The sequence below is a fragment of the Papio anubis genome, chromosome 14, assembly GCF_008728515.1.
Source record: "Papio anubis isolate 15944 chromosome 14, Panubis1.0, whole genome shotgun sequence".
NCBI classification, from domain to species: Eukaryota; Metazoa; Chordata; class Mammalia; order Primates; family Cercopithecidae; genus Papio; species Papio anubis.
This window is the reverse complement of record NC_044989.1, coordinates 32,275,000-32,302,378: the sequence shown is the minus strand read 5'-3', so window position 1 is coordinate 32,302,378 and position 27,379 is coordinate 32,275,000. Positions and strand designations below refer to the sequence as shown.

General features: G+C 36.0%; 1 protein-coding gene across 18 annotated transcripts in view; it reads right to left on the bottom strand.

Moving 5' to 3' along the window:
* The window catches only part of BIRC6 (baculoviral IAP repeat containing 6), a 258,602-nt gene that overhangs the window by 133,490 nt on the left and 97,733 nt on the right, over nt 1-27,379 (bottom strand). For 12 of the 18 annotated variants that reach the window (XR_002516594.2, XR_002516595.2, XM_021924741.2 and 9 more), the window contains 18 exons: nt 24,703-24,890; nt 23,259-23,573; nt 22,917-23,016; nt 20,344-20,558; nt 19,980-20,188; nt 19,309-19,655; nt 18,487-18,706; nt 17,798-17,931; nt 16,949-17,086; nt 14,876-15,003; nt 11,789-11,920; nt 10,552-10,767; nt 9,317-9,500; nt 8,542-8,697; nt 6,693-6,826; nt 5,560-5,713; nt 2,311-2,427; nt 249-403 (listed from right to left, as the gene is read on the bottom strand). Coding sequence is in view for 16 of the 18 variants with exons in the window: in XM_021924741.2 (XP_021780433.1) it covers nt 249-403; nt 2,311-2,427; nt 5,560-5,713; nt 6,693-6,826; nt 8,542-8,697; nt 9,317-9,500; nt 10,552-10,767; nt 11,789-11,920; nt 14,876-15,003; nt 16,949-17,086; nt 17,798-17,931; nt 18,487-18,706; nt 19,309-19,655; nt 19,980-20,188; nt 20,344-20,558; nt 22,917-23,016; nt 23,259-23,573; nt 24,703-24,890 (3,242 nt within the window). In the remaining 2 variants the exon portion in view is untranslated. The remainder of the gene's footprint in view (nt 1-248; nt 404-2,310; nt 2,428-5,559; nt 5,714-6,692; nt 6,827-8,541; nt 8,698-9,316; nt 9,501-10,551; nt 10,768-11,788; nt 11,921-14,875; nt 15,004-16,948; nt 17,087-17,797; nt 17,932-18,486; nt 18,707-19,308; nt 19,656-19,979; nt 20,189-20,343; nt 20,559-22,916; nt 23,017-23,258; nt 23,574-24,702; nt 24,891-27,379) is intronic. The other 6 variants (XM_021924730.2, XM_021924737.2, XM_021924735.2 and 3 more) reach the window with 3 other exon arrangements.

The following is a 27,379-nucleotide window of genomic DNA, read 5'->3' as shown; positions in this document are numbered from 1 at the left end:
TAAATCACAGGTGTGTGTATGCGTAGTAGGAATTAAAGTACTGAAGCTTAAAATCATTAAAATTATCAGTGGTCCATCATTGAGAAACTGTGATTACTTCGGTAATCAAAATATTTCTAATGTTTTTCCAACTGAATGTAATAAAGAACTCATCCCTGACAGGTTTAGAATGAACTTCCCAGTTAGTTTCATTTTTTACCAGGCTAACGTTAATATGTAAAAATACACCATTTCTCTTGAAGTCATACCTGAACATGATGGACTTGAAGCATGGAAAAAAGTTTGTTGAAACAAACATTTAACATTGGGACAGATGATAACTGTATAATGAGCTGGCTGGTTTGGTTTGCTGCTTGTAAACCCCCTAGAAGGGAATCATCTGTTCCAGTGGGAGACTGTGATACTGAAAATTAAACACAAGTATAATTTTATACATAAAGTATCAGGATATGTGTTAACTGGTTATTCATATGTATAAATAGGTTAAATTGTTTTTAAAAATCAAAACTGCATTCTTTAGAATGGTTCAAAACAGTATTTAGTATTTGAAAAACGAGGTTTTATAACATTACTTGAAAGTAAAAAAGACAATGACCAAAGAGAGAAGTTCCCAAATTCATAGGACTCAACCAATAAAAAAAGGCAAAGAACCTTTTCTAGCAATTTTTATTTGCATTTTTTTTCCAATTAATAAAGGAGGGAAAGTAAAGGGAAAGAAGTAAGACTCCTGACTATTACTGATAAGGCAGTTTTAGAATAATCTAGATTCTAATTTAATCATCTTTAACAATGACTATAGATTAGAATCATCTGGGGAGCTTTCAGAAGTTCTGATACCCAGGTTACATACGAAACTAATTAAATGAGAATATATTCATGGGAACCAGAGAAATACAAGGACACTAAGAGCTTTATCATATATTTAGAGCCTTATTTTATTATTACACTAAAAAGAGAGACAGCTGTGCAGAGGATAATCAAAAGATAGACTATAAAGAGGATATACCAATTTCAAACAGATTTTCTTTTTTATTCTTTTTTTTTTCAAATATCCTTTCAGTAGAATTACAAAAAGATATTCTAATAAGTAGTTTTAAATAAGAAATGTCTAACAAAGAAAAGGGCTGCGTTGGGCAGTACTGAGTTATCTCTAATCATGCAGACACTGGACCCTACAAAAGGGATCCCCACATTGCCTGGGAGATAAGATACAAGAATATTTGTGTACCAATACTAAGATTATAGAACACTAGACCATTCCTTCTGTTTTTCCTTTTTCCCTTCCTTTGATACCCTCTAAAGCAAGAAACAAATGAAGATTGCAGACTGAAAGAATTCAATTTAACATAAGGAAGATCTTAAAACTCTAATTTCTCTGTTGAAATGGGTTGTGAATTCTCCATAAGAGAAGTATCTGTAATTTTATTGGGTTCTACCTACTATCTCTACCCCTTCTTCACTCTGCCCTAGAGAAGGTGAAGCAATATGCAGGCCTAAGAAAACAAAACCCAGCACCCTCTTCTCAGCACTGCTCCCCAATCTGTCCTTGAAAAACACAGTGCTATTTCAACTGTACTCCCCTGAGGTCTATCTAGTTCCAGACTTGCGTAAACCTCATCAAGGAAAGCAAACCATAACGGGATGGCCAGCTCTTGCAGGCTACCTGTTTCTTGTAACACAGCCATGCCCATTCATTTACATATCATCTATGGCTGTTTTCCTGCAACCAAGTCAGAGTTGAGTAGTTTCAGTACACACCATATGGCAAGCAAAGCCTAAAATATTTACTATTAGTCCTTTATGAAAAAGTTGGCCTTTCTTTTCTGTAGGTTATTAGGTAGTAAATCCTCTCAATTCTGGCGTTCAGTTAACAGGTCTATTTGGCTGTCATCCTACACTATATCCTCTATCCTAGTCTTAAGGATGATAAAGATGTTACTATAAAAAAATCTATTTCATCATAAATTTGGAATAGTGCAATGAACTCACAGGCAGGTATGCAGGCTTCCATAGGAATTTTAACCTTACAACAATACAGTAAACAAAAAATCTCCACAAAATACAGTGGAGGTTTCTACACTGAACTGAGAGCACTACACGGAGGTATTCTGCATGACACTCCCTGCATTTGTTAATCCTTTGTCTTAGTTTTCAACTTGCTAGTAACTTGGAGCCGGGAAAGTGCTACATACTAAGTCCCCTCAGACTCACATCATGGAATTTAAAAATCTGTCCTTGATGAATCCACCTGAAAATGATGAAGAATTGAATCATTCACCTCAATACTCTAAAAATGGTAATTTTACTTACACGTAGGAGATGTATTTGTTAATGCCTGTAAAATGGAATCTGCTTCCAGGGTAGACATCATTTTCAACATGAGTTCTGCTTGCTGTTCAAGTCCAACTTCTAGGCGAGCATCCAGGGCTACAAAAAGCAATTGCAAGAAAAAGAAAACATTGACAATTATTACTCATGTCCTACCTCCTACAATAAAATGTTGACATCTGAACCCAAAAGAGGATGGGGAGGAGTCTGTTCTTACAGAACAACCACCTAGCATGCAGTATCAGAGCCACAGCAGGAGAAGAATATCTGTGGAAAGGAAGGTAGAGACAGGCAGTTGGTTATACAGAGACAGAAATATTAAATAAGTGAAGCAACAATAATGGAAACAAAGACGTTAAAGATAATGAGAAACAGGTTTCTTAGTGTCAGAATAAAGTGCTATAAATACAGAAAAGAAGAAAGCTAAAATGAACCCTATGGAGTTAGATTAAATCCAGATACACTGATGTGAACTGATCATATTCAAAATATACAGACAGATATAGAAATATAGATGCCAAGTGTGTGTGTTCACACGCACACACAAACACATACTCCCTAGCTCTGTCCACCAGGAGGAAATGGAAACAGTCCCAAAATAGCAACACATTTATCTATGACGAAATCATCATTTGTTAACCACATTTCTCCTTTAAAAGTTTTTGAAATACCATGCTCCTTTAAGAAGTGACTAATTCCCGGGGCGGGGGAGGGCAGATTAAAGTAAAAGATGAACCTGGGCTATCATGTTTTGCCAGAGAACAAGGAAGTGCTAAAACAATGATGAGAAAATCTCAAGGGGGATCCTATTGGTCAAATTTGAGACAATTTGAACATCAAAAAACAGATGACAACACTGTGAATATACTCATTGACAGTGAACTACACACATACAAAAAATGGTCAAAATAATAAATTTGACAGGTGTGGTAGAGTATGCTGTAATCTCAGCTACTTCAAAGGCTGAGGTTGAAGGACTGGGCTCACCCAGCCTGGGCAACATAGTGACACCCTGTCTCAACAAACAAAAAGGAAAAATTTTATGTTATTTACATTTTTCCACATTAAAAAAAAAGTGATAATAAGGTATAATTCACTGAATAAAAAAGGCAATCATGAGTCCATTCAAAACGAAATGAATAAACTATTACAGTAACTTTTTCTTTCTTTCTGTTTTTTTTTTTTTTTTTTTGAGTCGGAGTCTTGCTCTATCGTCCAGGCTGGAGTGCAGTGGCATGATCTTGGCTTACTGCAACCTCTTCCCCCAAGGTTTTAGCAACTCTCCTACCTCAGCCTCAGCTCCCAAGGATTATAGGTGCCCGCCACCATGTCCGGCTAATTTTTTTTATATTTGTAGTAGAGATGGGGTTTCACCATGTTAGCCAGGCTAGTCTCAAACTCTTGACCTCAGGTGATTCACCTGCCTTGGCCTCCCAAAGTGCTGGGATTACAGGCGTGAGCTACCGCGTCTGGCCAGTAATTTTTTCAAAAAGAAACTTTGTAAGGAACAGGGTAGTTATAGTTTCCAAGTACCATTCTGCTCCCCAGCCCCCAAAAAACTTTTTATAGCAGCCGGGCACGGTGGTTCACACCTTTAATCCCAGCAATTTGGGAGGCTGAGGAGGGCAGACTGCTTGAGCTCAGGAGTTTGAGACCAGCCTGGTCAAAATGGTGAAACCCCATGTCTACAAAAATACAAAAATTAGCCAGGCGTGGTGGCGCACATCTGTAGTCCCAGCTACTTGAGAGACTCAGGTAGGAGAACTGCTTGAGCCCAGGAGGCAGAGAATGCAGGGAACTGAAATCACGCCACTACAATCCAGCCTGGGTGACAGAGCAAGACCATGTGTGTACCCCCAAAAAACCCAGCGACAACAAAACATTTTTACAGAGAGGAAAAGAGTAACTTTACAAGGGAGAAGTCGAGCAGACAACTCATTCATCAAGTGGTTAAACTTAACATCACCAATAGTGAGAGAGATCAAAATCATGGGCCACCTAATTGAATGAAATGGAGGGGGGAGCATTATTTGTGTGATATTCCTGCAAAGATATATTAACTCAATCTAATCACAAGGAAATAGCATACAAACACAAACTGAGGATCATTCTACAAAATAACTGGCCTGCTATCTTCAAAAGCATCAGTGTCATGAAGGTCAACTCTGAGGAACTACTGCAGACTGAATGAGACTAAAGAGACATGACAATTAAATGCAATGCATTATCTTCCCTGGGCTCTTGTGCATAAAGAACATTATTTAGACAACCACTATAATTTGAATGGGCTCTCAGTATTTGATAGCAGTAACGTTAATTTCCTGATTTTAAGGGAATATACTCCTTGATGTGTATATGTAGAAGAATGTCCTGATTTGTAAAACAAAACAAAACAAAAATGACATCAAATTATCAATGTACTCTCAAATGGTTCTGGAGAATAAACAATTCTCTGCTTTGAACTTGAAACATTCTGGTAAATGTGTGTTTCAAATTTTTAAAAAATATTTTATAACAGAAGGAGCACGGTTGAAAAGGGAAAAATATATTTTATTAAAAAAATTAAACACATCTCATATATCCTACATGACTAGAAAAGTGCAAAAATAAAGCCGGGCACGGTGGTTCACTCCTGTAATCCAAGCACTTTTGGAGGCCAAGGCGGGCAAATCATTTGAGGTCAGGAGCTTGAGACCAGCCTGGCCAACATGGTGAAACCCTGTCTCTACTAAAAATACAAAAAATAGCTGGGCTTGGTGGCATGCACCTGTAGTCCCAGCTACTCAAGAGGCTGAGGCAAGAGAAGCACTTGGACCTGGGAGGCGGCAGTTGCAGTGAGATGGGATCACCCTATCCTGGGCAACAGAGCAAGACTCCATCTCAAAATAAAAAACTGCAAAAATAATATTTAACTATTTAATGTAGCTTCATTCTCTTTATAAATAAAATACAAGTTTACTATTAAAGTCAACAATTAAAATACAGCACAATTAATTAAAATCATTGCCAATCCCACACAACACTTGCTAGGTGTTATTCTGACAGTCAAAAAGATAGAAGTTCCTCCAAACTGACTACAGAGAAACAGTTCTGAATGGTACTCATGGCACAGCTGTGATACTAAACCCACTGGCATACACCCAGGCTCAATTTCTCAAGGGACAAAGTATACATAAATATGAGACTTGTTTTAAGAATAGCATATGCCTTAAAATACAAACATACACTTACCCTGAGAGACTGAAACACTAACTGTCTGTGATCCGTTCTTCTCCGTGTTTGCTGGTGGCTTTGCTACAGGAATTCCCAGACCTCCAATGTAAGGGTTGTAATTGTAGGTTCCATAATCAGCACCCCAATAATCATACCATGTACTGCTTATTGGCTTAAAATAGTGGGAAAAAAACTGTGGTTTATTTTTGCCTCTTGGCTGAATGACACATTATTTACATTATCTAAACCCAAACAGAACTACAAACTAAATATTCTATCCACCCTTTAAATTTCCCAAATCCCCTTATAATTTTAATGATTTATAAGAATGGTCCAGTAATTTTCTCCTCACTGTCTGCCAAAATCTAAAAATACCTTATATGTTCAGAAATTGAAAGTAGCATCGCTAATAAAATCTCTTATGGACCAAAGAACAGTACCACCATAAAGTATTATAGGTGATTCTCCTTTAAAAAAAAGAAGTAGGCTAACATACAAGTAGAATCTGCAATGAACTCAGCTTGGATGAGGTTTAAACGGCTGTCTGAAATGTTGGTGATCTATAACTATACTTCTGTATACTTAAAGGTGGTTCTCATTACTGTATGATAATTATGAGTAGCTATATTAATAAAAATGTAAGTTTTCTTTATACCATTCCATTGATTTTTTTTAAACTACAATAGTAGCACCTACAGCAATTTAATTTTGAATATGCTGAATAATGAGTTGCATTAGTGGTAAGTATGTATATTTTCCTCTTTTAAGTAATTACTAAGCCAAAAGTATGAGACGGAAGACTTTCCTTTCAAATATATATACAAATTTTTTTTTTTTTTTGAGATGGAGTCTTGCTCTGTCGCCAGGCTAGAGTGCAGTGGCACGGTCATGGCTCACTGCAACCTCCGCCTCCCAGGTTTAAGCGATTCTCCTGCCTCAGCCTCCTGAGTAGCTGGGACTATAGGCGCGTGCCACCACACCCAGCTAATTTTTGTATTTTTAGTAGAGACGGCATTTCACTATATTGGCCAGGCTGGGCTCGATCTCTTGACCTCGTGATCTGCCTGCCTTGGCCTTCCAAAGTGCTGGGATTACAAGGCATGAGCCACTGCGCCCAGCCTCTTTTCAAAGAATATTCTAATATATCATACCTTAAAAACCTTGGCTGCAAGAGGGTCCTTTTCCAAATCAATATCTAAAGGATCAATATCAACTTCCATTAGATCCTGAAGTAACTCAAGGTCAATTTCTTTATCTTTTTCCAAAGAGGACAGAGGCGGTGCACCTTCAAATAATTAAAAGTGATCTTATTGGTGGAGTATATCACATAAAATTAAGATGACATAATGCTTTTAGTTACAAAAAGTTATTTTACTTGCATGTTACATATGCCTAATAAAAAAAATCTCTATGTATGCAAACATTTCGCTCCATAATACATAATAAAAACAAAGATGCACTGATATTTGCTTTCCTAAAGACCACAGTATTAGCTCTTGTTGAAATAAGTTGCATAAACTTTGCTATCAAAAATAATTACCAACATTACTAAATAGTATACATTCTATTACATCTAACATGTAATTCATTATATTACATTCATTATTACTGGTAATGTTACCCAGTATTAAAGAGAAAAGCAAAGAGGACTGAAGTTATAAGAATGCCATTTACTGGCCAGGCACGGTGGCTCACAACTGTAATCCCAGCACTTTGGGAGGCAGAGGCAGGCAGATCACGAGGTCAGGAGTTTGAGACCAGCCTGGCCAACATGGCGGAACCCCGTCTCTACTAAAAATACAAAAATTAGCTGGGTGTGGTGGTGGCCACCTGTAACTCCAGCTATTCCAGGGGCCGAAGCAGGAGAATCACTTGAACCCAGGAGGAAGAGGTTGCAGTGAGCTGAGATCGTGCCATTGTGCTCCAGCCTCGGTGACAAGAGCAAGACTCCGTCTCAAAAAAAAAAAAAAAAAAAAAATGCCATTTTTACCTTATTTTTCTGTTATGAATTAGAAATTACTCTCTCTCAGATGTCTCCAACTTTTTAAGTAGCTTTCTTATAACCCTTATAAGTACCCCCTTATAGCTCTTTCTTTTCCATCATTCCCATCCTCTTAATCAATACAACTTTATAGAATGCCTAGTAAATGCCAGCCTGTATGAGGGTTTGAGTATAAGTACATGAAGATTAATAAAATAAAACTCTCCAATCCAATAAATTAAGAGAAATTCAGAGGTGGGGGTGCACTATAATTAAAACTGAATACAACATGATATGTCTAGAAGAGATATTTGAGAGTACAAAGGAAGTACAGACAGCAAAGTCCCAAACTCTGCTGGGAATGACAGAAAAAGCCTCTTGGAGAAAGGCATCCTTTATGTGAACCTTGGGTAATGAAGTGTTCATCATGCACACAGGAAATCTATTCCAGATAAAGAGAATATCAAGTAAAAAATAGAAAATCGTGAGCAAATATAAGATTAAGGAATGACAAATGGTTGAAAATGACTGCAGCATCTGACATATACCAGTTAATAGCCAAAATAGATTTTTTAAAAGTAAGGGGTATGGAGATGATCAAGGATGATGCATGCTAATTTATAAAGATACTTTTTAAAAAGGAAAAAAAAAAAAAAAGAAAAAAAATACACCAAAAAAAAAATCACATGCTGGATCTTAAAGAATAAGAGCTTTTAAACTGCTGTCTTCATCACTTTGTATCCTTACATGTTTTCTACATTGGGTTTTCTTCATCATTGCCAAATCACACTACATCAACATAATTAGGACACTATGAAATGACAGCATTTTGTTGTAATGAGCATTCATTCAGCGAACCAAGACAAAATGTATTTACGAGGAAAATAATGGATCTAGTTTATAAGGCCAAACAACTAATAGAAAAATATAAAAATCAACTTTATTTTTCTCTAACATTCTTTATTTTGAAATGTGTTTCCATTCAATAGAATAAAGAAGAAACATAATGTAAAATTTACCTGTTATGTCATGTGTCAAAGGTTCATCTATAGTTTCCAGCAACTGAACTGAGGACTGCTGAAGGGAGTCATCAGAGTCACCAGCTGTCGCACCTACATCATCACCCACTGTTCCTTCCTCCATGGCTTCTGCGGCTACTGGAGCCAGTAATTCTCCTGTATGTAAGGGGATAGTCCTGTTTTAATAATTTATACAGATTTCGGAAACATATTAAAGCATATTTTTTTCCTCCAGTTTAGTCACTGACAGAATAAATGCTCTACTAACTATAAAAGAATCTGAGGCAAATGAGTTCCTACCCACCTAAGGAATGCTAGGACTCCCTCCATTACCTTCAAATGCTAGAGACAAGTATCTAGTAAACACGTAACATATACAAAGAGTTATTTTAAGTACTTTACATACATTAACTCACTTATTCACAAAAACCTTATACAAAGATTATCCTTATTATCCTTATGTTATATATGAAGAAACTGAGGCAAAGTGACTTCCTCACCCAGTAAGCGGCACACCACTGATAATAATAAAGCAGTCTAGCTCCAATATTCATGCACTTTAACAACCTAATGCCTTTCTAAAGCCTTGCATTTATCACAACTATCAATATACTTAAATACAAAAGTAATTCTCAATGGTTACTACTGCTATAACATTAAACCGATTAAACAGACCTTTATGCTTTTAGGGGGTTAAAGATCCCTTTGAAGATTCTTAGTTGAGCAATGACAAGGTAATTCTGACATACTCTATGAAAAAAAAATCCTAACACACCTGCTAAAATATCCTGTAGCATACAAGTTAAGGAATACTGAGCCCAAGCACCACCCCAAGATATATCTCCTCTATTGAAGTCAGTTCCAACCAAAAGTAATAGCAGTCTTTCCAGCTGGGGTTCGTTCACAATCTCACACAGATGAATAGTTGGCCTCGTGGCGTTTGCAATGCGTGCAAGAACCTGTAACACATTTTATAAAATCATACACTTAAATAGCAATTACATGTTTTTTTCAAACAATAACAGAAGTCTACCAATACTTTAGCACTGAACAACAGGTTTCAATAATGATGTATGAGTCTGGTGCAAAAAAAATATTGCTTGAGATGAAATGCAAAAGAATGTAATTTCATGAATCAAATATTAAAATCTGGTTTAAAATCTAATTGTATAGTTAAGAATTAAATTTCTACGAACAGTGAATATGCCACAGAAAAGCAATCATGACATTAAAAGTTCTTTTTTTTTTTTTTTTTTTTGAGACAGTCTCGCTCTGTCACCAGGCTTGAGTGAAGTGGCGCAATTTTGGCTCACTGCAACCTCACTGCCCCCAGGTTCAAGCACTTCTCCTGCCTCCGTCTCCCAAGTAACTGGGACTATAGGTACATGCCACCATACGCAGCTAATTTTTGTATTTTTAGTAAGGACGGGGTTTCACCATGTTGGCCATGATGGTCTCGATCTCTTGACCTTGTGATCTACCCCTCTGCCTCCCACAGTGTTGAGATTTCAGGCGTGAAGCACCACACCCGGCCAGAAGTCCTTCTTTAATATAATTTGACACTTATTTGTGTATTTCCTATTTTAATTAATATAAGAAAGGCAGGTTGGAGATAAACATATCCATATTACCCGCATTTCAAACCCTCAAGTTTTAACTAAATTAAAATATAAATCAGGTTTCCTTAAGAAACAATTTGAAAAGAATTTTTTCTATCTTTTAAGACACAATAAAAAAAAGTAACTGCAAAAAAGCAAAACCAAAAGCAGCATCATTTCTCTTAATCAAAATTGACTAAAAACATCATTCTTTCCTAGTTTTTAAATCCCTGTAAGTCTACTTTTTTTTTTTTTTTTTTGGAGAGACGCAGTTTTGCCACATTGCCCACACTGGTCTCAAACTCCTAGACTCAAACAATCCACCCACCTCAGCCTCCCAAAGTGCTGGGATTACAGACATGAGCCACCGCACCTGGCCAACCCTACAAGTCTATACTTATAGTTTACCTACCTTACAAACAAACAGTAAGAGATCAGCATGACATGTAAAATCCATGGAGAGAAGAAACAGAACAAGTTTCTGGACTACGGAGATACAACGTTCATGGGCCAGAGTAAATGGAAGTGGTTCTATCTCAGGACTTTCTTTTGTTGTTGTAACTTCTGTATCTAAATTAGAACGGGACCATTCTGCTGTCCGACGTAAACGAATTAAATCCTTAAAGTGCTGCACACAAAAATTCACAGTATTTAAATCAATGTTTACTTAATGAAAAGTTTTTCAGTAGAGATAGATTTAAGTAATGAAAATGTTCACGCCATATTACAACTTCTAAAGAGCAAAATTTTTAGATACACTGTAAGTTTCAAAAGTAAGAATATTAAAAGCTAAACTGACCAATATGCCTTACTTCCTACTTGGAGTACAGTATCAGATATATAACAGAATTTCAAAAAAGTGAAATTCTACAGACGTTCACTGTAGATAATACATTAAGTTATTAAGTCGAATCTAACAACATAAACATTACCGTAACATCCTAAACATAATTTGTGAAAGGTTGAAGGTAAAGAAAACTAACATAACATCAAGTACAAAATATTAATTTGAGTTACTTCAAAATCTGGTGGAATAATTATAATTTCACATTATAGAAAGACTACAAACTTGTTTGATACATATACAGTATCCCTCAAAATTTTACAAAGTAAACATCAAGGTTTTAAAACTTCCAAATCAGTTGAACTTCACTTTCACTTACAAAAGACATACTACATTTGAGCCTTGTGAGCACCACTGGACACAAGTTTCAATTCTAAACTCAGACACCAAGATATTCCAATAACAATACTAAGGGGAAAGAGAATGCCGCATTTTTTCATTTTACATATAAATTTTACTTGTGAGGCTGATACAATATTTGCAATCATCTTGTATAATTTTGTATTGTAAAATGGAAATAAACCACTCTATCAATGCCACATTAGCAAAACGATACATTCCACTGTCCTTTATCTTCAGTTTACTGGAACTCAATCCACATTGAAGGTAATACGTTAGAATAATACTTAAAGCCCACATTTATCATACATTTCCTTCAGTTAAACTACCCCACCAAAAAAAAGTCCAGAGTAGATTGGCTACTCTGTTAAGGAGAATAATATATATTCAAGTTTCTGGATCATAATTAAAGATCATAACTCCTTGACTTTTCTGAGATAATTATATTGAGAAGTACAGATCATACCTTTGAAGTGGCCTGCTTTAGTTTTGCTTGTTCTACCAGGAGTTTATATGACGATCCTTTGTTACTTTGTATTTTTTCTTTTTCCATCTGTTCTACCAATGCCTTCTGCTTTGCTTTTAGTAGGTTAAGTTGCTTTATAAAACAAATAAACAACTTAATCTTTAACAATGTTAGGAAAAAATTACTATACTCACAGAATTCACACATCAAACTAATGGAACCCATATTATCTTGAAAGATGTAGTATAATTTTAACTGTTTTGTTAATTTTTTAAAAAATCATTTCAAATCCCAACTTTGAGATCTCTCCCCGTTTTCATTAAAATCTCCCTTCCCCATTGGAGTAAGAAATAACTGGAAGACTTTTATATAAACCACTAACATAATTGAGTGATACATATTTTTTAATAGAGGGGGAAAAGTTTATTTTTAATTAAATATATGGGAAAATATTTTATTGCTTAATGTTTCTTAGTTCTGTTTTTATGGAAATCTCAAGAGTAGTACACATTTTGGTATGTCTATATTTTTTATTAAAATTGGGATTGAGATCATTGTAGTTACTTGCTACAATGTAGCTTAATAATTAACCTATATACAAATAAGAAATAATACAGAAATCTCTTGTACACTTTACCCAATTTTCTCTAACGATGACATTTTGCAAAAACTATAGGATAATATTACAAGGTATGGACATTGATAGAATTTGCCAATCTTATTTCTCCACTTTCAGCTGCACTCATTTGTGTGTGTCTGTGTATGTATTTAGTTGGATATACTTCTACATGTGTTAGTTCATGTATCCACAATAGTCAATACCAAACAATTCCACCACAAGGTTCCCTCATATCCTTTTATAACTACATCCACATTTCCCTCCTGCCCTATCTCCCCCATTCCTAAACAATGGCAATCAGCAGTCGACAACAATGAACAAACAGACCAAAGAAGAGAAACAACTCTCTGTTCATAAAGACCTTACAATCTGTTGAATGTGTTCTCCATACATAGCAATGTACACAGTGTACACAGAAAGTGACATTAATGTACTAGAAAGACATAGCCAAAACTATAAATGAATAATAATTTAGTCAGTAACTTATTAAGTCTTCCTTCTCAGAGAACACTTTCTAAACTACTACTATTGACACGTTTTTGGGTTTTTTTTTGTTTCTTTTTTTTTTTTTTGAGACAGAGTCTCCCTGTGTCGCCCAGGCTGGACTAGTGGTGTGATCTCAGCTCACTGCAACCTCTGCCTCCCAGGTTTAAGTGATTCTCCTCTCTCATCCTCCCAAATAACTGGGACTACAGGCACACGCCACCACATTGGCCAGGCCAGTCTTGATCTCCTGGCCCCAAATGATCAACCTGCCTCAGCCTCCCCAAGTGAGCCCTGCCTGACACCTGTTTTGGTATCAGGAAAAAAACATTACTAATATTATTTTTAAAAATCCACTTGGCTGTTATCTCCACAGATGAACAGAACTCTATCCTAAATTAAAACTAGCATGTACACATAATTTTAAAAACATTAACTGAGAATTTCTACAAATCAGTATTTTCAGAAAGTAGTTTCCAAAGTTCTATAATTAACGTACACAAGAAATATAATCAAGGAAAAAAATGGTTTTTAATTTCTTCTGAAACAACCAGTTTTAATTATTGTACAAATACAACTGGTTTTCACTAAGCCATTTGGCAGTAAGTTAGTAACCTGATGACCAATCACCCTGATTACTTTCGTGTATAATTCCTAGAAATAAAAACCTTCTACAAATCACAGTTACAACCATCAAAATCAGAGAAGTAATACTGACGCCTGACCACCAATTATCCCTCAGAGCACCTTTTAAGTTTTGCCAACTGTGCCAATACTGTCATTCATAATGAAGAATCAAGTAATAATATTTTACAGACAAATACTCACTGAGTGACACACTAGGTTTTGTTTTCTATCCTAATTAAATGCACTGAGCATAAACATTAAAAGATACAAATTACTACAACCTAAAATTGGTTAAAGGTTTCAAAAAGAAAAGCCAATTGAGGACGATGCTTCTCATCATTTTTCCTGCAAAGGACTGAACTAGCTCATAGTTGAAAAACTTAGAAGTGAAAAATAAACAACTTATTGCTAAGTCTACCTTTTAAAAAAGCCCCACAAATTAAAATGTTTTTTTAATATAAAAAATAAAACAATAAAATAAATTTGAAAAGCCCAAAGCTTTCATAACATGCCAGAGCTAATGATTTTCACATAGAATCTTCGTACATCTTAAAGCAATAACAAAAATATTTTGTGGCCGGACACAGTGGCTCAGACCTATAATCCCAACACTTTGGGAGACCAAAATAGAAGAATCACCAGAGCCAGGAGTCCGAGAGCAGCCTGGGCAACAAAGCGAGACCCTATCTCTACAAGAAACAATTTACAAATTAGCCTGGCATTGCAGGCTGTAATCCCAGCTACTCGGTAAGCTGAGGCAAGAGGACTGCTTGAGCCCAGGAATTTGGAGACTGCAGTGAACTGATTGTTCCACTGTACTCCAACCTAGGTAACAGAATGAGACCCTGTCTCACAAATAAATAAATAAACACACACACACACACACACACATATATACACACACACACATATATATATATATATATGAAAAAGGGAAAAAAAGGAAATGGAAAAAGAAACCAAAATTAAAACCGGAAGCTAGATAGAGGGGCAGAAGATGAATACCCTTTATCCAAAGGTCAACTAAAAGCCACTGAGAATTAAATGAAGGAAAATGGATTGAATTAAAGCAAAACAAAGGAAGAGAGGTTTTTGACTAGGCAAAAGATAATGACAACCTCATTTAGAATGGTAGTAATAAAGATGTATAACAGTAAATAGTTAAAGGAACATCAACGACGTCTGTAAACTATATATTGTCATCGTTTTAACATTAAAGAAACTGAAGTCTCCAAAGTGTTTCCTAAGCTAAGAGCCCATTAAATGTCATACCTCGTATCTCATGGCACATCTATCTCATGCAACCTCCAAAACAATACTCTCAAACATTAAAAATTTTTAAATGTATTGACAATTACCTGTTTATGATGAACAAGCTGCTTTCTGATTTTTCTGGAATATAATCTATCAAGGCTACTGCTGCCTTTAGAAGATCTATTTAAGCTCTGAGTGTGTAGATTATTGTTAATAAAACTCCACTGATTACCTACAGGCGAAGGAAAACTTGTATTAATCATTCTGTTAAATGTGATTTTAAAGTACCTTTCCTACCCAAAAAATAAAAAACACAATTATACATGTGCCAATCATGAAAAGCAGTTTTAATAAGAAAAACATTGTAAAGAAATTGCTAGAAGATCTGACTGTATAAAGACTGGATAACTGTCAATTATCTAACGTAGACCCTAAATCATTTTAAAACCAGAGTTCCCTCTGTCTCCAATCTTTCCTTTAGATAATAGCGATTTTCCTCCACAATTAAGATTAATCTCTATACAACTTTGATGATGTCATTCAATTTTAACAACAAATACTATTATTGCCTATTTCAAACACAGATACTTTTAATCAGGGACCAAAAAAGGATACTCAATAATTTAATTAATAACTGCCAAAATAAGCTTAGATAGTTCAGAACGCATAACTGTCTACCTATACTTACTCTCCTTTTTTGGAGTATGTCCAGGCTATTCTGTTTCATTTAATTCAGGCCCAATATCACACTTTACCCATCTCCAATCCTAAAACATCTTTTCTTAATCCTAAAAACATGTTTTTCTCTTTACTACCTATTTATCAAGTCTTAGTTCAAGTTCTTAAAACCCTAAAACTCTTCCATCAATGTTTCCATAGTATCTACATGTATAAACAAACATACTCCCAATACTATCTGCTACATTCCAAGATTACATTACAGTTTATTTTATATTTTTTTTTTCAAGACTGTTTCTCAGCCAGGAGCAGTAGCTCACATCTGTAATCCCAGCAATTTGGGAGGCTGAGGCACGTGGGTCACTTGAGGTCAGGAGTTCAAGATCAGCCTGGCCAACATGGTGAAATCTCGTCTCTACTAAAGATACAAAACAATTAGCCAGGCATGGTGGTACACGCCTATAATCCCAGCTACTTGGGAGGCTAAGACGGGAGAATCCTTTGAACCCAGGAGGTGGGGGTTGCCATGAGCTGAGATCATGCCACTACACTTAACCTGGGCGACAGAACGAGACAAGACTTTCTCAATATGAATGTAGTTTTATTTATGTTCATTGTATTTCTTACCTCTATATCCTACAACTGAGTAAACTATAGATATACATTATTTTTAAAAAATCACTATAAAACAAATTCCTTATACATATGAATTCCCCATCATCTTCCTAAACACAATATGCACTATAAACAACTGATTCCACTATAATATCTCAAGGGAACTTTTAAAAATACTGAGTTCCTGACAATGTACAGAATTCCAAATTTTATGGATCTCAATGGCTTACATACTAGATGTAAACTGTATGTAGGCTTATATATCTCAATGGTTTACGTACTGGATTTAGCTATCTCAAATCCTTTATCTAAAAACCCTTATTTTCAGAACAAGAATCTCTGAGGAAAAATAAAAATAAATAAAAACAAAAAGCCTTGTTAATTGGGAAGAGGGGAATAAAATAATTTTGCAGGTTGATTTAATTTTTAAATTTTTCTATGCTTCGAACCTATAAAGAAAGCTTACAACTCAAAATCTGAGAATTTCTGTATTTAAAAATAAAGGTCATTTGTAGCTAATTAGCAGATACCAATAATGCTAAATGAAATGACACATCACACTAAGAAAAAATAAGAACTCTCTGATTTCCCTTTCATAACTCATTTATATGCATGCTATTATAAAGTCTTTAAACGAGCCTAAGGGAAGACACCTTGTGAAAGTCATAACTGTATTTAGAAACTAAAAGTCATGTCCAGACAAAGGAGCTTGTCTATAAAGTTCACCAAGTATAAATGTTATCTTTAAACAGAATTGTAGTAAAGTTCATTTGTATTTTCTATAAATTACATACAGCTGGTAGCTCCAGGCCAATAGCCAGTTCTGGAACAACTGCGAAGTCACTCAAAATCCCCACCAACGTATTATTATAAACTTCTGATACCTGTCAGAAACCTCTCCCTGTCTTTACCATTCAAAGGTTTCTTTGCAGCTGCTGCTTCATCTTCCACAGTTGCCACATAATCCAGCAGCCTGGACACTAGCATAACAACCCAACTGATCATGGGAATATCTAGTACTCCTGTAGAGAGATGAGAGTAAAGGAAAAACATCCAGATGACTTTAGGATTCCTAATTAGGTCTGATACTATAAGTGAAACAAAAAAATTTATAAATCCAAAACATATCATATCATTACTAACACTAATATTTATATGTAATAAGTCTAAAAAATAGACACCAACAGCCAGAAACTGAGTAGAACATCAAATCTAATGAAAGACAAAGACTTCAAGGTATAAAAACAGATTAAGTGTAGGCTGAATCCAAAGTGTAATATATAAACTAGAAAGCAAGGTATAAGAGACTATTCTTAGACTCACAGGAACTGAAATAAAACATCTAACTCTCAGCTTATAATTCATATAGCACTAAACTATGTTCTAATGTTTTTATTCTTACAAAAAAGTTTGCTCAAACAAAACTCATTATTGTTGATTGGAACAAAACTGTGCCTTACAGCTTAAACTTATATCAGGGAGTTTGATTTTAGTTATAACAGTATAGGAAAAACATACTATACTAAGTGCAAATAATGAAAAGGTAATAAATTTTAAAAGTAATAACTACATAGCAGTCAATCACATGAAGGTTGCTCATTCTTAAAAGCTTACATCATAAAAATATTAAATGTGCAGCAATTAATATTAAAGTATTTCAGAGAAGGTATTTTATAAAAGCAATATTTACAGGAATACTGTTTTTACTAAAGAACACTGCTTTCTATTAATACCTTCTGTCCTCCTATGCATGGGTAACTGTGGCTGAAGAGGTGACAATAAATTATCCAAGAGATTAAGTAAGCTTTCTAATACTCCACTATTACTAAGTGATCTTTGACCAATGCAGGAAAGTAACATGAAGACCCTAAAAACAAAACAAAACAAAAAAAAAGAGAAAATAGTAAGAATCAATTTGAGTGTTCAATTTTTAAAATAGCTTACACAGAAATTTAACAGAGTAATGACAGAATGTTTGCTTTCTTAAACCATACTATATATCAGACTGGGAAAGCAAGATTTGTATCTGGAGGTATGAAGTTAAAATTAGTTATTTTTCTAACTACTGGTTATATTTTCTAATGTTATTAACAAGAAATCAAGCACTTAGTGAATGAGAGAACTTTATTAGCCACAAACACATTTAGCATATAAAGTAACATAATCTAATAGAAATACTTATAAACAGAGATCTAGGAAGTCCACAAGTTCAATTAGAAAACTAAAGAGTAGAGTCTAATTATTACTTATTATCTTCTTCGATACACAGTGCTGGTGCCCTTCACTGGTCATTTCACAAACTCTGAGATCTGCTTCATATTCACAACTTAGTATCCACATTTCAAAGATTTCAAAAGCTGACTAGTAACTGTGAAAAGTACAAATCATTAATAACAAATACCTCCAACATTTTCCGACCTACCTATCCTGTGGAAAGATGAGAAGCTGCTCTGAATTGTACAATTCCTGAAGGACATTAGAAAGAAATTGACCCCACCATCTTTCACCACCACATAGTTGAACAAGCAGAAGACCAGTATGTAACCGTATCTTTGGGGTTCCACTGATGCACAAGTGTTTAAAGAGCTCTTCACAGGCCTGGGCATGAAATGTGCTCTGCAAAACTGCAGGAACAGAGTGTCCTATTACAAGAAAGAAAACAGTAAACTTTCCTATTTAAATGTATTGTATAATATTAAAGCATGCCTAAACGCACTTTCCTCTTTTCTAGTAATCAGTAGATAATTATATTCCATTTATTTTGCAATGTATTTACTCCTTATATGTAGAAATCTGTTAGATACTTGGAGAGAGAAATATTTAGCACTTAAGTAATTTACATTTCTTGCCTATGGAGCTGGATGTATCAGATGACTGTGTCAGTGAATGTGTGAGCTTGTGTAATGATCAAAAATACCTCCTGGCTAAAAAATGATACCTTTATATTAGCAATTTATGAAAAGTTTCACTGTTGAACTTCCACGCAATACTTAATACCATGCCAGTAGCACAATGATGTGCATGTCAATAGCAGAAACCCAAAAGAAACACACAAAAATTCATTTAAGAAATATTTAAAATAACAGGGAGAAATGTATTAACCTAAAGAGACATTTCATAAATATTGACATTTTTTAAAATACCAAAATTTACAATATAAAATATTGACACAAATCCTAAAACATGCAGCGAAATCATATCAAGTATATTTCCAGCCTTTAAAATATGTAAGCCAAATACAAACCATTAGAAGCATGAAGCAGGCTGAGCAACGTGTCCAATAAATATCTGATGATAGTACGTAACTGCTCTGTGGAAGACGTCTGAATTAAATCTTCTGGATTTGATGTTTCACTCAACATCTTCCGGCTTGCACCTAGCGCCACTTTGAGTCTCTGCACTGCATTATGAGCCAAATTTAGTTGAAGCTGTAGCTGAATACAATCTTGATAAGCAGAAAAAACCCTACTGTCTTCCTCAACTGCCTTATCTGGTTTTCGTAAAAAGTACTGTGCATTGTTAGCACTGTTTAGAGGAGGAAGATCAATACTTTGCAAAAGAGATTCCAGACGATGACAAGCCAAGTTATATCTAAAAGTAAAAAATGATTGAACAAAATAATTCTTGTAATGTCCTCTTTATGTACATGTACAAATACTAAGAATTAAATCTCTTAAACCTGTTAACATACAACCATTAAAAAGAATTACCCACTTGATAGGTACTAATACATGCAGTCCATTAATTAATCACAATATTTTCATGTATTAGGTGTTACTATAACGTGCTAATCTCCTACTTCCTTTTGCTCTTATCTGTACACCTATGAAAAGATATTTCTTGACAGAATTATAAGCAAGACATTATATAAAATACAAAGTTTCAATAAGATTAAAATTTGTACTCTATACTAACCTGCACTGTATATCCTCCTGTAGAGCAACCATCATTGCTAAATGCTGGTCAATTTCTGGCTGGTTTGCAGATTCTCCCTCTCCCTTTAGAGGATCATGCATTAACTTCAGTTCACTTTCCCAAGGTAAGATGTAGGTGTGACCATAGTAAAATCCTAATGGGATTTTGGCTCTGGCATTTGTACTCCCGTAACGTCCAATGACAGTGATCTGAAATGAAAAATTATAAATATACATATATGCACATCTGCCACAATAAAAATCTGAGCAATGTATTTTAAAAGTTATATTTTTAAATTGTTTATTTTTCATAACTTGTCAGAAACATAAAAAGCGTATCAATTTACTTTCTTAAAGTTCTTTACCTTCATGAATCTGCACACGGGAGGTGGTATTAAGTCATGAAGAATTAGTGAATGGGTGCTTATATCAGTTGCCACTACCAACCGCCTTCCATCCACCTCTTCTCCTAATGTCCAAATGTCAATTGACAAAGAGGCCAAGTCTCCACAAGTGGGAATCAATACATCAGTCAACAATATAGGCCTTCCAAAATCCAAGGTCACAAATCTCCTTGCTCCTATGAGAGAAAGAGAAACAGTTGACCAAAAATATATCAATTAACCAAATGATACACTCAAAAGTAGTTTGGAGCACTCATCTTAAAATATGAAATCAACTCACCAAACTACAAACAGGAAAAGTAAATGTGTAAAAATGGCCTTATCAATTGATTCAAAAATTTTCTGAAATACATGTCTGTGTTAGTTTTGAACCCCAAGACTTAAGTAGAAAATTAAGAGTAGCTGGGCACAGTGGCCGGTGCCTGTAGTCCCAGCTACTGGGGACCTGAGACAGGAGAATTGCTTGAGCCGAGGAGTTCCAGGCTGCAATACATTAGACTGCTACTGCGCCTGTGAAGAGCCACTGTACTCCATACTGGGCAATACAGTGAAACCCTGTTCTCTCTTTTTTTTTTTTTTTTGAGACAGAGTCTCGCTGTCGCCCAGGCTGGAGTGCAGTGGTGCGATCTTAGCTCACTGCAAGCTCTGCCTCCTGGGTTCACACCTTTCTCCTGCCTCAGCCTCCCAAGTAGCTGGGACTACAGGTGCCTGTCACCACGCCCAGCTGATTTTTTGTATTTTTAGTAGAGACGGGGTTTCACCGAATTAGCCAGGATGGTCTCGATCTCCTGACCTCGTGATACACCCACCTCGGCCTCCCAAAGTGCCGGGATTACAGGCGTGAGCCACCGCACCCGGCCACCCCTCTTTAAAAAACAAAAACAAACAACAAAACAAAGCAAAAAAAAAAACAAGAGTAAGACTGTTACTGTTACAGTTAAGGCAATCAACAAACAAGCTTCTTTAAAACATTAGAGTTTTTAAAAATTAAATCAGCAAATGCAGTATATTACTTAATTTTGTAAGGGATGAATCTACTCTTCTTTCAGCCATTGGCAACTTTTTTCTCAATTTCACAACTAGATGCATTTAAATACCAAACAGTATTACTTGATTTAGTTTCCTTAAGCCCTGCTTAACTTCCTGTGAAGTTGCATACTGCATTCATTGGGGTTTAGATGCAAAGTGAAAGCAGGACTACAATCATATATAATCAAACTACCACTGAAAAAGGCCTTGGGAAGGTCCTCTAATGGATCTCAAACAATGCTTTTTCCCAGTATAGACGTATTCCAGTCTCTTCAGCTCAATGCCAGATGAAACAGGTGAAGAAAAAGCAGATTTGCATCCCTCATTTCACCCACATTACAAGAGTAAGTTCAATTAGTAGAACAGAAGGCAGATCATTAATAATGTCATAATTCCTTTTCTTCTTTATTGTGTTGGAGTGGGTCAGCTAGTAACCTTACCAGCTACATTTTATAGTGAAGGAAAACAACTAAATTAAACTTCTAGGAATAGTGCTATTCTCGACGGAGCTAGTTTAAAAGAAAACAAGGCAGTTACTAATACTTCCCTAAAAAGAAAAATTATTAAAAACAAAGAAAGAATATAGTTATCCTCCTCAGGAGGCTTATGTACTGCAGTCATTGCTATGTATAAAAAACCAAACTACAGTGTAAACAACCGCTCATCTCCCATAAGACTGCAGAATAACAAATTTCCCCTCTGAATGTCATCAACACTAATGTTGTTACCAATGAATGATTAGTTGGGCAGAAAATACCATAAGACTTTTATTTTAGCTTTCAAACTCCTTCTTAAAAAGAGGAAACAACCACATTGCAATAACACAAATATTATTTAATTCTTCATATAATGATACATGCTACAGTGTATACTATAACCTTATTACTTCCTTGAGGATTTTCTTGAACTCTACTGCTGCTAAGCCACAAAAATGTTTGTAGTAGTTAAAACCAACTTTTTTAAGAGAAAAACTGCCTACAGTTTATTCACAAATATGTTGCAATTGAAAGCATCTATCCCAATCTCAGTTCTTTAGCATATAAGCAGAAAACAAACTTAGGTAACATTCAAACTATTCAGAGCCTACGATATGTTATTATTCTTATTCAGTTATTATAGTAAGCAGTAGTTCTGTTTGCTCTTCTCAAGAAAGAGTTCTACTATAAGAAGGCTAGTTTTAGGAATATTTTGAGTGTAATTTCTAGTATAATGGTGATTTGGCCAACTACAATGAATTATTTATGTCAATAATACATCAGCAGTCAAGATTCATAAACAGATCAAATCCACTACCCAACAGCACTCTTTATGCAATTTGGTGGGCACAAAGCTTGAACATGTAAGTGCTTATCTTGATAAAATGTACTTACCGAAGAGGAAATGCGATTTGCAAAACAAAACAAAACAAAAATCAAACTGAAGAATAATGAGTCTTAAAAAGGCTGGCAGTCTAAGCAAAAAAAAAAAAAAGAAAGAAAGAAATATTTTAAGAAAGTGAAGATTACCTGAATGCATTCGCTCTATAATAATGGACTGGTGAGGCGGAGGTTGAAGAAAATGTGAAGCATGAGAAATTGCAAGGGCTAGACCAGAACCAAGTGGATTCTAGAGCGGGGGGAAAAAAAAAAGTCTAACTTTATACTGATATTACTATAGTTCTATAAAAACTACTAACCATAATATCAAATTAATAAGTTTCTTCTCTTAATGCATGTACTGTAATATTTTATAAAAGAAAATAATTTGATACATCAAGTTGGTATTAAAAATTTTGCCTTCTAAAGTTAGAGTATATTTCAAGATATTTTTAAATGTCTAAGCCAACACCTATTTAAAACATAATTTACCATTCTGGACTTGTTGGAATTTTTGTTATGTGCAGCAAGATTGACTGCTGGGGGATCAATGACTGAGCCTGGGAAAAGCTGTGCAAGTTCGGCATTAATCACAACGGAAACTGCTTCATTGGGTGGAGTGAGTGGTGGAGTCATAAAAAGAGGTGTTGTTTTTGGAGTGGGTGGAATAACATCAGATGGATGAATGAAGAATCCAGGGGCAGCCACTGGGTTGGAAGGCACAGAGTTGTGAACAGGACCTACTGCTGATGCTGCTGCAGCTGCTGCAGCTGTTGTCTGATGTAACTTGGCTTCCAGCTTTGCTTTCTGCAAAAGAAGTAAAAGCAACATATATAGACTAATCCTGCCTACCTAAATTGTAGCAGAATACCACATGGGCATATATTATGAAGATAAACATTATTAAATTGATCATACTTAAAGATGAAATTAAATCAAAACTGGACTCAATATAAATGGATCATTGCTTTGCTATGTACACTTTAAATATTTAACACAAAACTTCCTGTGTTATTTGGGAACTAGGACTCTTTCAAGGTAGTGGTGAAAAGGAAACACAACAATTAAATATAAATAAGGAATATCTGCTCAAAACAAAATATTTTAAGGAGGTGAATTCTCAGGTTGACTAATGTAATACAATTTGTCACCTGAAATTGCCACAGATTTCACTTAAACCAGCGGTCCTCAACTTTTTTGACACCAGGGACCAGTTTCATGGAAGACAATTTTTCCACAGATGCAGGGAGATGTGGCGGAGGCACAGGCGACTGGTTTTGGGATGAAACTCTTCCACCTCAGATCATCAGGCATTAGAGTCTCATAAGGAGCATGCAACCTAGATCCCTCACACGCACAGTTCACAATAAGGTTCATGCTCCTATGAGAATCAAATGCCCTTGCTGATCTAAAAGGAGATGGAACTCAGGTAGTGCTCGCTTGCCCACCGCTCACATCTTGCTGTGCGGCCCAGTTCCTCAAAGGCCATTTATTGGTACTGGTCTGTGGCCCAGGGATTGGAAACCCCTAACTTAAGCCACAATAAAATTTATAAAGCATCTGTCATTATTTGTGAATTTTAAGTCACATTAATTTAACTGTTCTATAAAATTTTTTTTTAGGAACTATACTCCATGTAAATAGTAACTAGTAACTGTACATATTCTTTGATCGAGTGTTTAGAGAACGGATTTACTTCAACACTGCACAAAAAAATATCAATCATATTCCCTCAAATATGTATCAAATAAGATGTATTCATACAATGTCAACCAACTTAAATATCACAAAGACTTTACCTCAATTTTTGTCGAAAATGATTAGCTCAGATCAGTCAACCTACATTTCTTTATGAAAATAATGGTCATTTTTAAAGTACTTTTTCAGCTTTTGAAGTTTAGAGACAGCATGAACAAAGAGCCAAATAGTCTCCAACCTGTTGCTGAAGCTTCAAAAGCTGCTGCTGTTTCTCTTGCAGCACCTGTAGCTGTTGCTCGGCTGAAGCCATTGCATGAGAGAGAGACTGCAAAGCTACCTGGGCTGCTGAACTCAGGGCTGTCGAGGCTTCCCCAACTGTCCCAGATGATAGTCCACCTACTGCAGGAGTAACCCCGAAGGAACTCACTGGCATAAGACAAGGGGTAAAAACAAAAACAAAAAACACCAGGATGAAGAAAAGGTTAAAGAGAAAACATGTTCAAATATTTTGGCACTATCTGGAAAGTATAAATAAGGAAACATTAATGGTAAAATAAAGTATATTGATAATACTATCACTAAAGATCTAGGAAATCCAGGAATGACTTTTTTTTTGAGACAGGGTCTCACTCTGTTGCTCAGGCTGGAGTGCAGTGGCGTGATCTTGGTTCACTGCAACCTCCACCTCTGGGTTCAAGAGATTCTTGTGCCTCAGCCTCCTGAGTAGCTGGGATTACAGGCATGCACCACCATGCTGGGCTAATTTTTGTATGTTTGGTAGAGATGGGGTCTGCCATATTGGCCAGGCTGGTCTGGAACTCCTGGCCTCAAGTGATCCACTAGCCTTGGCCTCCCAAAGGCTGGGATTACAGGTGTGAGCCACCACGCCCAGCCCAGCAATGAGGAATGACTTCTTAAAGCAAAGCAAAATCAGAGACAGTATACTTTTGAGTTTGCAAATATTTTTGTTAAAGTGATCATTCAAAATGAAAGTAATCTTATTACACAATTTGAGCATAAGAAATAAATTTGCTTTACTAAGTTTTCTTACTGCAACAACACACCCCACTTCACCTACCAAAGGACCCAAAAGCCCTTCAAATATAAGATCTTCATTTAAGGCCAGGCGCGGTGGCTCAAGCCTGTAATCCCAGCACTTTGGGAGGCCGAGACGGGTGGATCACGAGGTCAGGAGATCGAGACCATCCTGGCGAACACGGTGAAACCCCGTCTCTACTAAAAAATACAAAAAACTAGCCGGGCGAGGTGGCGGGCGCCTGTGGTCCCAGCTACTCGGGAGGCTGAGGCAGGAGAATGGCGTAAGCCCAGGAGGCGGAGCTTGCAGTGAGCCGAGATCGCGCCACTGCACTCCAGCCTGGTCGACAGAGCGAGACTCCGTCTCAAAAAAAAAAAAAAAAAAAAAAGATCTTCATTTAAAAACAGATGAAAATGACACTTCCTCATTGTAAAGCATATCCTATACAGAGACAAGGCCTACACAGAATAAGCTACCCAGAATACCAAATGTTTTACACACACAGTAAAACTAGCACACACTTCTACCCATGAACATTATCAGTAATAAAGACTCAATGAAACCCTACAAGAGATTTCTTTGATTTTCCATTTCATTGTTATTCAAACAACATTATACATAATTCTTTCTGCATTGTTTTCCAATATTTATGAGAAATATATTGGAAAAGCTGGGATAAAAACTTCATTTCACAACTTAATCCAGTATGTCAGCACAAAACAAAAGGTAGGTGCCAAGTTTAATAACAGCATAAATATTTTTAACAGGCCTTACTACAAACTCACAATGGGGGGAAAGCTAACTGCTATAAGAATAGCAAATATTTCGTATGCATTACCATGTGGCATTGTTTTAAAGAATAACTACAATTCACTTTATGGGCAAATTTATGGCCCAGGCATCATGATTCCCTTTTTTTTTTTTCTTTGCTGATTAAGTAAAGAAGGCTCAGAGAAATTACCCTGTAAACTCATAGTAGTAGAACTAGAAACAGAACCAAAGTGTATGTAAAGCCAAAGCCAATGAAGGGCATAGTGTTAAGCATGGAAGCTACATCAATTTATTTAATCTTGGCAAGAGAAAAGTATTAAGTACTAACTAAGCAAAGTTTTGTTGCTATTATTATACGTATGAGGTACTAAAATAATCCCATTTTCTACATAATAAAACTAAAGCTGAGGGAAGTAATTTGCTCACAGGTAGTGGATAAAGGGGAAAATCCAGGCACTCTAACAGCCTATCTCTTTAAAAGCAAACAAGGGCTATATTGTGCCAGAATTCCAATAAAATTAAAAAATAAGCTAAAATAAACAACATGCCAATAACAAAAACTGTACATATCCTCTCATAATTAAATTTCCTTATGTAAAAAAACAAAACCACCACTCATTACAATGCAGTCATACTGTGCCCTTCATTTACCCAATACTAATTATAAGCTTGGTCAAAGACAGTGCAATTGGCTGGGCATGGTGGCTCACACCTGTAATCCTAACACTTTGGGAGGCTGAGGTAGGTGGATCACTTGAGGTAAAGAGTTCAAGACCAGCTTGGTCAACATGGTGAGACCTGTCTCTACTAAACACACACACACACACACACACACACACACACACACACACACACAAGCCAAGCATGGTGGCACACGCCTGTAAGCCCAGCTACTCAGGAGGCCGAGGCACGAGAAACACTTGAACTCAGGAGGTGTAGGTTGCAGTGAGCTGAGATACTGCCACTGCACTCCAGTCTGGGTGATGGAGGGGGAGGGGGAAGGGGAGGGGAGGGGAGGGCAGAGTAGAGCAATTGCATCTCATAGAATATGTGTGGTCCCAAAATAAAATTCATCTGCTCCTTCAAATGTTCCACACCAAATCAACAG